Source organism: Nothobranchius furzeri, chromosome 13, assembly GCF_043380555.1.
Source record: "Nothobranchius furzeri strain GRZ-AD chromosome 13, NfurGRZ-RIMD1, whole genome shotgun sequence".
NCBI classification, from domain to species: Eukaryota; Metazoa; Chordata; class Actinopteri; order Cyprinodontiformes; family Nothobranchiidae; genus Nothobranchius; species Nothobranchius furzeri.
In genome coordinates this window covers 50,155,475-50,168,271 of record NC_091753.1, presented here as the reverse complement: position 1 = coordinate 50,168,271, position 12,797 = coordinate 50,155,475, and the positions used below count along the sequence as shown (strand labels likewise).

The window sequence follows — 12,797 nt, the reverse complement described above, 5'->3', positions numbered from 1 at the left end:
GTCACATCTAGTACGCGCTTCATTGTCCAAGCCTTGCTGAGCAACATCCGTGATCGAAGTAATTTCATCAAACGTTACTATCAGCTGATGACCAACAACATGCTAACTAGCACGGGTAACTTACTGGCTAACCTTAGCTGGTTCACAAAATGAAGGCAGCTAACATCAGCTAGCTCCTTTGACTTAGCCTGAAGCTAACGATTCTAGCCACCGCTAAATAAACGTTATGCCAAATTCTGATTTAACGCTCGTCTTTGCGACTGAAATGTCGGTCACCTCGATGAGCGGCGACAACGCGATTACATCTAGTGCATTTTAAACACTAAGCAGAAGCCGTGTCCTCTGATAAATTTTGGTTTGGAATTTTGTGTCAATTTTCACAAAATGGCGCGCGGTCCAAACCTGCGCAGTGAACCGGCCCGGTGGACCAGAGACACGGACAACTGAGTTAGTGCGGCACCGCCTAATTATTTCAACTAGGTTAAAACGTCGGGCTCTTTGTCTTCTTAATAATCCGATCCACTAGACGCATCTCGATATCCAAAAACGTCAAAAATATATCCACTGACAGCATTATTCCGGCGGGAAGGGAGAACATTTGAAAAGACTGAGCTGGGGGGGAAAAAAACCCTCCTGACAAAATGGCGATGCTCTAGCTTGTTGCTATGGAAACTGTCAATCAAAAAAGAAAAAAAAAGAGAAAGAATACCCGGATGTGCCAATGACGAATAAATTCGGAGCTGGCCAGAGTTACAGCGCACACAGGAGTCCAGCGGTGCCCCTCTCCGTGTTTTTAACCTCATTCGGCCTGTTGCTATTTTTTTTGGATGACGATGCTTATTTTATTCCGATAATATTTCACTATGTGGTGGTTCCTCCTCAGCATATTTTAAATCCAATAATGATGATGATGATGATGAAAATAATAATAATAATAATAATAATAATAATAATAGTTATATTTAAGTAATATTATCTCAGCAAAACAAATAAATGCTGAAAATTCTATTTTTAATAAACAATTAGCCTATTAAGTACCAACACAAATGACTGTTATTGACAATATTGAAATTATTAGCACGTAAATTAAATTTGAACAGGATCATCAAATCTGCAGTCCTTGTTCTGTACAAAAAATTTAATAATTAAAACTAATTTAAGCTACAAGTTTCAGATGACTTCTAACAAATGGAAATGTTATGTTATTATATTCTAATTTCTAACCATCCATAAATGTTTTTTTAGCTAAAGGGTAAAATGTTGATATAAACCAAGTTTATGTGAAACCAAATAGCTATCTATAACTGTATTTTTGTTTGTTTTCCCATGAGTACATTATACCAGAGGTGTAGAATGGAGCATGGGCACAATTATGGTGTGAGGACGGGGGGACATGTCCCCTACATTTTCCCATAAGGCAGTTTCGATTCATTAATGATTACTACCTCTTCTAGTTTTACTGAAATGAGGTAATGCTGTGTTATTTTTATTTTAATGAAGTTCACTGACCAGACATTCTGAAAATTCTTGTAAAATTTGGTTTCTTGGAACCCCCCCCCCCCCACACACACACACACACTACTCCTCATTACTTCATTGGACACGAGTCACATGACTTAGAGAAGTCAGTGGAGTAAGTTTAAAAAATATTAATAATTAGTGGATCAGTTAATTAATGAAATAACTAATTTTGCCAAATTAATGTTTAGGATTTTGAATTAAAAGTTTGGTACATGGACTTGACCAATATGAACATGACCTAATTTATGACTCAAGAGGAAAGACTTGAGACCGCTTAGCTAACATTATTATTAAGCTAATTTTAAACATTTGGTAACACTTTACAGCAAGGGTATATTTATTAAAGTTACTTATTGTATTATTAAGCATTAATAAACAAAGGATCTCTTTATTAACATTATCGTTAACTATAAGGTGTCCTTAAGGTTGGGATGAAGGGCAGGGAGGGGAAGGGTGTCTACTTGGTAATACGATACATAACATGGTTAAAGAGCAAGTCACCCCCTACCAGAGTCTTACTCCACTCCCAATTCCTGTTTGAAAAACGCAAAAAATGCAGTTGCTTGGCAGACCGAAAGGACAGAGCCGCTAACAACTAAACACACATAGGCTCACAACGACATTGTGATCTCATGATGTACTAGCTGACATCATAGTGTACTTCTTAGCCAATAGTGATGGTAGATTTAAATTCAAATGCAGTGCAGAGTTTTTACCTGACGACGGCGCAACAGTGACAGTTTTAGGCAGAATATTTCAATTTTAACTAAGATGCGCTAAAGTGCCAAATTATTGACTGCATGTGTTTGCAGCACACTCAGACACTCGTTTATATAGTTTATCAGCAAAAACAAGTTTATTTGGGGGTGACTTGCTCTTTAAGCAGTTGTTTATACTTTATTTATTGGTTTATTAATGCTTAATAACACACTAACATTAATAAAATGACCCTAAGTGTTACCAAACATTTACATCAATGTGATTTTAAAAGTGGTTCTCGGTGAAACTGAACCTGTTTACCCGGCTAAAGGTCACTGTCCAAATATAAGCTGTACCTGTTTATTAGTATTTTACACAATCTGATTCTGAATCAACATTAGGTGTTTCCCCAGTGAGTCGTGGAGGATGGCTGCTTATACTGAGCCAGGATTCTCTGGAGGTTTCTTCCTGTTAAAAGGGAGTTTTCCTCTCCACTGTCGCTGCATGCTTGCTTAGTATGAGGATTGCTGTATAGTCACTGACACTAGTCAGTGACTTGATGCAATTTGCTGGGTTCCTTATATAGGAAACATTATTTCTGATTGGCTTAATGAACTGTGAATTGGAATGTTTATTATGTGAAGTGCCTTGAGACGACTCTTGTCGTGATTTGGCGCTATATAAATAAACTTGAATTGAATTGAATTGAATATATGTAACAACCGATGGTAACAACTGATAACTGCATGTTAGGCATTTAAAAAAAACTCCAAGTCCAGTTAATGTTAATTGAAAATAAGTCCGTCTATTTAAAAGTGAAACAAGAACATTTCCTCACTTACTTTGTGACTCTTTCCAGATTCTTGCAGGTCCCGCGGCGTTTGAAGGTTTCAGATGTTAACGTTGACATAATCCTAAAACAAAACAACCCAACTGGTTCATTTCAATCATAAAAATGGTGTTATACTGCTCCCCAGTTTACCCCCAAAAGGCAAAGATGGCACAAAGTTTTCTTTCCTGCTGCCGATTTCCTAATGCACCCATAATACATTTTCCAACATTTCTTTGTATCTTTTCATTCCCGTTGTTTAAAGTGACAGCAAACATCACGTTAAAACAGTTTGGATTGATGTTTTATGTTAATAAAAGCTCTAATTACTGTTTAAAAGTGAGATTTGGATTAAAAGTGATTTAAAATGTAAAATCTCAGAAACATCTTTTAGTTTCTTGGCACGGGGGCACCACCAAGTGGGGACTGAGAGTGCCTTGTTGTTCTGGGTGCTTCATTCTTCATTTTCATGTACACATATAGAGTGAAGGACAAAGAGATATAGCTATTTATTACCATGCCACTTTTTAAAATCAGTAGTTTGTTTTATTAATGAAGACCATATGTGTTATTAGCCTATAAAACTTTAAAGATCTAGAAGCAGTATTATATAATGTGAAAGGTTCAACTAAAAGCACATTTATGATAAAAGTTATGAATTAAAACAGCAGAGAGAAAAATTATAATCCACCAAACAGTTTTGTGTGTTCTGTGGCCAAAAAGGGATTGAAAACTAATCTTGTTGCATTAATTTACCCTAAATGAGAATTAGTTTTTGTTTTTATTGTGAAACTAGCCTCGTTGTAATAAAAATGAAACAGACAACCCCAAAGAAATGACAAATGAACTAAATCATTTCTATTGTTTAGATTTAAAATATCTCAGCTGAAAATGCAAATTTCTTTTTTTCTAACATTTTTGAAATTCCAAAGCGACTATAGATGAAGAAAACATAAACATCTTCAACCACCTTATTTAAGTACCAAATATGCTATGCTTACAGCAATGAGGTAATATTATTCATTTTATTTATTTAAATTTTATTTAACCAGGAAGAAAATCCCAGCAGCAAGCATCACACAAAGTTACAGAAAAAAGTTACACAGCTGGGATTTAAGTCATGCTGAAAACAAACAAAACCATTGTTCATATATATATTTTAATTATTTTTTTCATTGGTTTCGATTTTTTAGCAGAAAAGTATTTTTCCTTGAATAGACCATCTGTCCTTTTACCAGAGGATGGCAGCAGAAGCTAATTTTAGCTCGGATCATCCCAGTGTGTTCCTGTTCTTATTGCCACATGCTTTCTCCACATCCACGGAATTCTTCCTGTAAAATTATAAACTAAAACTTAATGTTTTATTTTGTCCATGAGCCAAAATCGTTATTTACTGTAGTGAAAAATTGAGGAAAAATGTCCACTTTGAAGGATGGCTTCAATCATAATGCTCCCGGTCGGTAACAAGATGGCGCCTTGCTTAGCTTAGCTGCGGTCACCGGCCACTTTTTCAAACTTTTCTCCACTAACCTCCTCTTTTCCACCTGCTCCTGTCTACGATCCTCTTCAGTAGTGTCCCTGCTACCATCTCCTATGATCGCCAGACTCTTTTGTCCTTCAGGAATCTTGGCATGACCTTTGACCCAACTGTCACCCTGGATTCTCATGGCAATTCTCTTGTTCGCTCTTCCTTCTTCCATCTCAGGAACATTGCGCAGCTGAGTCCCATTCTGTCCCGCTCTGAACTTGAGACTGTTCTCCACACCTTCATCTCCTCACGCTTAGACTACTGTAACTCTCTTTTCACGTGTCTGAGCAGAACCTCCCTGAACCGTCTACAGGTGGTTCAGAACGCCTGTGCTCGGCTTCTGACCAAGTCCTCCAAACACACCCACATCACCCCGCTTCTCCTCCAGCTTCACTGGCTGCCAATCAACTCCAGGGTTCATTTCAAGATCCTGGTTCTGGTCTGTTGGGCCTTACATGGACAAGCACCATCTTACATTGGTGATCTTCTTAGTCCCTACACCCCCAGCAGGTCCCTGAGGTCCAGTGATCAAAGCCTACTGGTTGTGCAGCGCACCAGGCTAAAGACCAAAGGTGACAGATCAGGCCCCCAGACTCTGGAACTCTCTCCCCCTGAGCCTGAGATCAGTGGACTCAGCGGTCTCCTTTAAAAAGCAGCTGAAGACTCACTTGTTCAAGCTGGCTTTTGTATGATCTTCTTCACCACTCTCTCTTTATTCAGCTCTCCCCACCTATTCCACCTTCCTCAGGATCTGCTGATTCCCCTCTTTCCTATTCACTCTCTCTCTTACTTAACATTTTGTTTTTAATCACAATTGTCTATTTTTTGCTCATTTTAAATATATTTTTAACCATTTTATAAATTTTTTTAGATTTTTCCATTTGTTGTTTTTGTGAAGCGCCTCGTGATTTTTATCTTGAGTCGCTATATATATAGCGACTCAAGATAAAAATCACGTTTAGAAAAAGAAGAAGAAAATATCATTTCTATAGAAATTATATTTTCTTCTTCTTCTTCTAAACGTGATTTTTTTTCACGCTCTTATTTGGGGGGTTGGTGGTGTACTTTCACATAAGCAAATCATTTTAACACACCTTGTCCAGAGAGACAGTTATAAGATGATAATAACAACGTAACATAAAAGAATATAATAGTTTTTGTAGCGGGTATATTTGAGTCAAATCACCCACATGTAATTGCTTTTAACAATATTAATTATTTTTATTTCTATAGACTATAAATAGTAAAAACCTTCTGACTGATGTTATCATAATCTATGCTGTGAATGATAAGTGTGCAGTATTACCTCATGTTTCATGTAGAATTACTGATGATGCAAGCTGATCTAATATTCCTCTGACACTCTGAAATCCTGACATCTGCAACAATCGTCGACAGGGTTTCACGTTCGCTGATCATGACTTGAATTGTTCAGTTTAAAATCATCTTAATGGACTTTACTGCTATCCATTAACAGATAGGCTCACTCAGTGAAAAAGCCTCAAGAGTTCTTTGTTCAATCAGGGCGATGGTGGCACAGGAGTTTAAATGCTGTCCTAGTAACTGGAAGGTTGCAGGTTTGAGTCCCGCTCAGTCTGTCGCTGTCGTTGTGTCCTTGGGCAAGACTTAACCCACCTTGCCTGCTGGTGGTGTTTGGAGGGACCGATGACGCCTTTGTACGGCAAACTCGCCTCTGGCATGTGCCCCAGTGCAGCTGTGGCTACAATGTAGCTCATCATCACCAGGGTGTGAATGGGTGAATGACTGATTGTTGTAAAGCATCTTGGGGGGTTCCAGGACTCTAGAAGGCACTATATCAAATACAGGCCATTTACCATTGAGTTCATTAAGGCAGAATATCTAGATTTTGTTTTGCAGGTTAATTGCTTTTTACGTGTATGGAAGCCCATTTCTGCCACTCTAAAAAAAAGATAAAAAAAACAACAACCATGTATCTCATATTATGAGATACAAATGTTGATTTTCATCAGATTGGCAGGAATGTAGCCTAGAAATCTGGACAAACCGTAGCAGAAACAAAAGATTTCGCTCTGCTGGTTGATCTACCTCGATTGTAGCCTCAGCAGGTCTACCATTAGCTAAGTTAACTGTAGGTTAGGCCAATCACAGTGCCCCATGTTTGTAGAAAGAAACATTGGGCGGGCTTAGCACCATTATGGCAGAACTTTTAAATTTTTTTTCACAGTGACGATAAAGCTGCAACAGAGAAAAACAACAAAGAAGGTGGTGGCTCAGGAACGGCACTTGTTTAAAATGGCTTTGGAATCAACTTTGGACGATTTAGATTAGACTTCTTATCGACGGTGTATGGCAGAATGCGCCATCGACTGATTTCCATTGCTATGAATTCACGCCATGTTGTTTGTTGCTCTGACTGGTCCAGACAACCGTAGATTCTGCCCCTATGACTGGCCTCTGGCAGGAAAGGGCTTCCGTACTGACTATGTTTGCAATTTTGTATTAATTAATAATTGTATAATATAAAAAAACATTTTTAAAAAAATCAAATATATAAATCTGCTTCGAGTTTGACTTCAATCAATCAGTAAAATGAAAACTTAAAATTTCTACAAGGAAAGTTACAATTTTGGGCATTATTAAATTGGATCATGACCACCGACTGGTCTTTGTTTATCATCTATACAACAAAAATACAAATGTTACTAGTGACAAATATATTAATCATCAATATAAACACTGCAAAATGATTTTCAACTGTCAGATAAACAGGCTGAAAACACATTGCGTCTCAGAACGCAAGCACATGAAAAATCCTCCTTCCCAAAAATTCACAGAAACGTCACTAAACATGTCAAAAGAAATTTAGAAAAAATAAAAACTGCTCATTTCATCGAAAACTACTTAAAAATACTCAAATCTGTTTACAGATTTCTGTATCCGATAAAAATATTATTTATAGGCCCAGAAATGGTAAAACACATCCACGCAGGACCGTTTAGGAAATATTTAATGTACTTTTTTATTCTTTTATTCATCACAGTCTGGATCATAAGTTTTCTAAATAACATACTTAAAGACAAAGACAAACAAAAACTACCAAAATCCATTGGACATACCTTTTCAAATGTACACTTTATTTTAAACAAAAGTACAAAAACAAACATACGATATTTACAATACTTGCATGGCATTGTTCACTTTCTTTGGTCATTTTTCCAATTTGATTATTCTTTTTTTTTTCTCCAGTCAAGGTAGGCAACAAACAGCAGCTCGGAGATCTGAGATTATTACATGCTGGGTATATTTTTTTTACCAGATGCTGAGAGCAAACTACAGGTGTCTTCATTACATTTTTGTAACGTCTGCAAGCAATTCATGGAGAGTTTCAAGCCAAGATAGCTGGACAATGAGATTTGTGACAGTTACTGAATATGCCTACCAGGATATTTAATCTTGTACCATATAAATAGCATAAAGAAAATGAAATTCACACACTTCACATCTACGTCCTGGTCTTGGATACATCTTTTTAGGTTTAGCAAATGCTCTTATTGGACCAAAATTGTGACATGTACAGCTGCACGTATTTCTTTGTATTCTACACAAATTAGACATGAAACATGAACTCTAGTGCACATCACAAACTGAAGTAGGTACAGGTAGATTTTATTCTTTTTTTTTTTTTTTTTAAAGAAGGTAAAGGCTACTTTGAGACACGCGTCCTTTTCTCTCTCTGATCACAAAGTGATGCTATGGCTACATGACAAACAATCGTTTCTCAACACTGATGGAGCAAAGAAAAAAATATATATATAAAGAAAGAAAAAAAATTCATTTTAAGTCCCAAAACTGCAGGTTCAAGGGCATTTCAATGTTTAATTTCATGTAAAACCTGTGCAGCCAATCAGAATCAGTACATTCCTCCAGTAATCTAGCTTCTTGTGTTGTACGGTGGTTAAGTTTTATTTACAGGACACACACACACACACACGCACACGCACACGCACACACACACACACAAATAAATCCTGGTTTCACACACAACTAACGCTTCTCTCCATGACGTGAAAATCATAATGCCATCGTTAACTAATGCCGACTATAATCAACCCTTAGCCCTTCCAGGAATTTTATCTCAGTTTTTTTCTTATAACCCAACAAACTGTGAAAAAATGCACACACAAAAAGATTTACTACGACTAGATACTGATGTCGAAGGCAGAGGTGGTTGGCCTGAGATGGCATGAATCCTAAAATAAAAAAAAAATGGCATTGATGTCCCTTGGTTCCTTCTCAAGAGCCAAAGAGTCAAGCACAGTTCTACAGCAGATCTACATCCTCACGGCCAAGGCAACCAGTCTAGAAGGAACTTCACTTTCATCACCTATGGAACCCCCCACAAAACAAACAAAAAGAGATCTGCATTTCCTCGCTTTACTCACATTCTAACAAACATGAATTCTAATAGTGAACAAATTTACACGTGTATCAGTAGTGCAGACAACTTAAATTACATAGTTTCCATTCTCTTCTGGTTTTTTATTTCATTTGATAAATGGAGGAGTCAGTGGTCGATGTGTCTGGATATGCGTTTTGAAAAAGTCTCCCTGAAACCAAATTCAAGCTGTCTTCATCCCAATGTACACTCAGTGTTTTCTCCCAGACGGAGGTGAAGAGAAATGTGCAAAAGTTCTGTGTTCCCACTGAAATGAAAAAACAAAACAATCAAGAACATCTTACGGATTATCAGCAGAAGATGGAGATGTTTCAGTCCCGACCTTTCACTTCACCATTTCACAAACAGGTTTCTTTTACACCTCCGCCTTCTGGCTGTTCTCCTCCCCCTTTTCCTCTAATTTCTTCTCCTCCTCAGAATTCCCATTCTCCTTCTCACCGGTCTTCCAGCTTCCTTGCCTGTAAGGAGTAAAACTTCACAGCTAAAACCAATTCGGCAGGGGTCAAAAATGAGAAAACCCGAAATAAAATAACAATCAAAGGAAGATGAAAAGAGATAATTAAAGAATGATATTTGGTGGATTTGTTTGTTGAGCTGATTCGTCTGAAGGAAAAAAAGGAATAACGCATCTTCTATTTGTGTTGGGTCAGGGTTGTGTGCTAAGCTAAGCGCACCATCTTTCTTCCTGATTTTCAGAGATTAAGAAAGTAACGTGTTCCACAAAATAAAAAATAATCCATAAATCTGGATCACAAGCACGTTTTTGGCTGCATAAGATGCTAGCTAACTAGCCTTGTTTGAAAAGGAGGTTTTAGTTAAATGATTGAGTTGAATCAACTCTTTCATAATCCTACCGGAAAAAAAACAACATAAAAATAATATAAAGGATTTATATCAAATTTAATTGAGCGTTTAAGAAATTATTAAATTAATTTGTATGTGTTATGTATTAAGTTTGAATTATATTTTTAACTGCTTTTATCAACATTTTCAAGTTTTTCTTTATCAAGTTTGTTTCTAAACTAAATGTTTCTGAACCAATAAGACAGAAGATTTTGGACTGGAAGTTAAAGAAATAATTTGACTCTTTATTTGGATTTTAGTGGAAACATTATTAACAATAAAACATTTACCTGCTAAATGACCTCAGTTTGGAGAAACAAAGATTACTTCTGAGCAGGTGGATATGCTAATTGCAGTGGGAACAGTTAAAATTGAATTTGTGTAATTCTGAAGTACTTTAAAGGGACTTTACGGAGTTTAGAATTTTTATGCTCGCGATTGCCCCCTCAGGCCAAAAGCGTAACGGCAGCTTAAATAGTAGGCTCGTGCACGAGGCGCGCATGCTGTACGTGCACACTCAACGAAAATAACAGCTGAGACAGTCCTGTGTGTGTGTGTGTGTGGCCCAGAGGACAGGAGAGCGTGCAGCTAATTAATTAAATAATTTAGTTCTGTTTATGTTTATGTGCTTAGCAGACGCTTTTACCCAAAGCGACTTACAACAATTATTTTTTAACCTATAGGGCATGTTGTGATCTGTGGGGGAAACCGGAGTACCCGGAGAAAACCCACGCATGCATGGGGAGAACACGCAACTCCACGCAGAAAGGCGAGTTTTGAACCTGCGACTTTCGTGCTGCGAGGCAACAGTGCTAACCACTGCGCCACCATGCAGCCATGCTTGATGACAGCTGAAACAACGTTCAATGGCTATTTTGTTGCTAATTTGCAGGAAATATCTAGAAGAAAGTAGCTAAGGGTCCTCAGAAATGTAGCTAGGGTCATCACTAGGCATTAGTTACAGCAACAAAGTCGCTGAGTTGGCACTACCTCTCTCTCTGCTGCTGAAGCTACTGATAGCAAATGCTACGGGCTATGCCTGAGCGTGAACGCGCATGAAGCAGCCTGCTCGACCCGAGCAGCTCTCTTTTTCTGTGATTTTACAGAAAAACTGGCAATCACGGTAAAAATGCCAGGGCTCATTCTACAGGACCAGGGCATTGCAGAAGAATGTATGAAGAAGAAATTTATTATTTCTATACATGTTTTGGCTGTCAAACTTCCATAATGCCCCTTTAAACCTGAAACATATTCTAATAGTTTACTCTAAAGCTCCCTTTTGACCTTTTTTGTTAATATTTTTAGCAGAAATAAAATTCTAACAAGGAATGTTACAGATGTACCACTAATTTTCCAACGCTTTGCAACTATTCTGACAGAAAGAGTATCTATAGAGGCACAAAATCAACACGACCCTTTGAATGAAGATTTTCTGTTCTAATGTGACTGTTTTTATTCCTACTCTTTAAGTAGCAAAAACAGAATAAACTGCATATGTACAAACAAGACAAAGACTGAATATCAGTTCTTCACAAAACAAAAAACTATTGTAGTGAAAAACACAGTTGTGGGGAAGATCTGAGACATTTTAGCTAATTGTTGTACATTTATGAATAAAGGTGGTCCTAGAAGTCCAGGAAAACTGAATTAGAGTTTAAAAAGGTCCATAATCCACTTAGGAACCAGCTCCTACTGTAACCAGGAAGTAGTTCGTTTACGTTGACAAAACTGGTCTGTTTCTCCAGGCTAAAGCCATTCAAAAAGCCACCTAAAGCTGTTGATTACTTAGAAAAATCTAAAGGATCACTTTAGCAATACAATAACAACACAGAAAAAGAGGTAAAAGTATTATTCTTACTTGGATTTCTTCACATAAAGCCAATAGGCCAGGCCTATAACCAGCGTCGCGATGAGGAGGCCGACCACAACTCCAACTACCATCTGGGTTTTGTCATTTTTTCCTGACGGGTCTGTCGGACAAAAGACAAAACAGACATCACAGAGCTGATGCACATCTCTAAACCCTAGAAGCAGGCAGAGAATCAAAACAGTAACGCCATGATGAATGGACACATCTGCACTGAGCAATGATTATGAATTATTGATTGGTCTGTTTATGACAGCTACTGAATTTCCTTTCATCAGTCAACGGGAGGAAGAACAGTGTTGACATCTCGCCAGGATGCTGGTCGCTTCCCACCATCTTAACACACCCACCGATTTCTGTTTCAGAGACCTCACTCACCCCCCTTCCCACAGGTTCAAAAGTAAAAAAGTAACACTGCTACGACTTACCTTGTTTATCCATTTTCACCTCCTCAAATACTGAAATCAGATATAGAACCAAATTAACGTCCAACCAAAATGGAGCGGGGAGGAGAAAAAAAAAGTTTGTTGGACAGAAAGTTTACTACTCTACTTCTAGTCTAGTCTGACATGCAAATTGGGAATAGATTAAATCCAGCATCCCAACACACACACACACACACACACACTGATCCGAGTGAGGTGGAAAAGAGCCGTGAACACGCTGTCCCAACCAGGAATGAATGAAAAATTAATGAATGACAAAAGGAACCACAGGGTGATATCAACGCTGCACACTGATGCTGAATTAGTGCATAACGTTCATGCATCAGGTCAGTTTTGACACGCATGGTAAGAGTTCAGAGTGTGACCTGATCCGGACGTAAAACCAACAGAGATATACAGAAATATCAGCACTTCTACTCGTGTTTGACCACATGTAACTTACATTTATGAGCTGCAAAGAGTAAACATTCAAATCTGGGTTAAAATTAAGTCCCCAAGTGGAAAAATGTTTTGTTTGATTAAAAAAAAGTGTTAGATCCTCATGCAGACAGACAGTTAGTGAATAAAACATTTAGAGAGAGACAGATTCCTACAGGAAGGCTGGAGGATGAGGGGTAGGGGATGTG

At 37.8% G+C, this 12,797-nt stretch overlaps 1 protein-coding gene across 3 annotated transcripts in view; it reads right to left on the bottom strand.

The window, feature by feature from the left end:
* Positions 1-9,071: 9,071 nt before the first annotated feature.
* Positions 9,072-12,797, bottom strand: part of alcamb (activated leukocyte cell adhesion molecule b) — a 65,974-nt gene continuing 62,248 nt past the window's right edge. The window contains exons 13-16 of one of the 3 annotated variants that reach the window (XM_015951121.3): positions 12,154-12,183; positions 11,717-11,828; positions 9,338-9,473; positions 9,072-9,262 (exon numbers count right to left, since the gene is read on the bottom strand). In XM_015951121.3, coding sequence (XP_015806607.1) covers positions 9,371-9,473; positions 11,717-11,828; positions 12,154-12,183 — 245 coding nt within the window. In that variant the 3' untranslated portion in view covers positions 9,072-9,262; positions 9,338-9,370. The remainder of the gene's footprint in view (positions 9,263-9,337; positions 9,474-11,716; positions 11,829-12,153; positions 12,184-12,797) is intronic. The other 2 variants (XM_054742526.2, XM_015951122.3) reach the window with 2 other exon arrangements.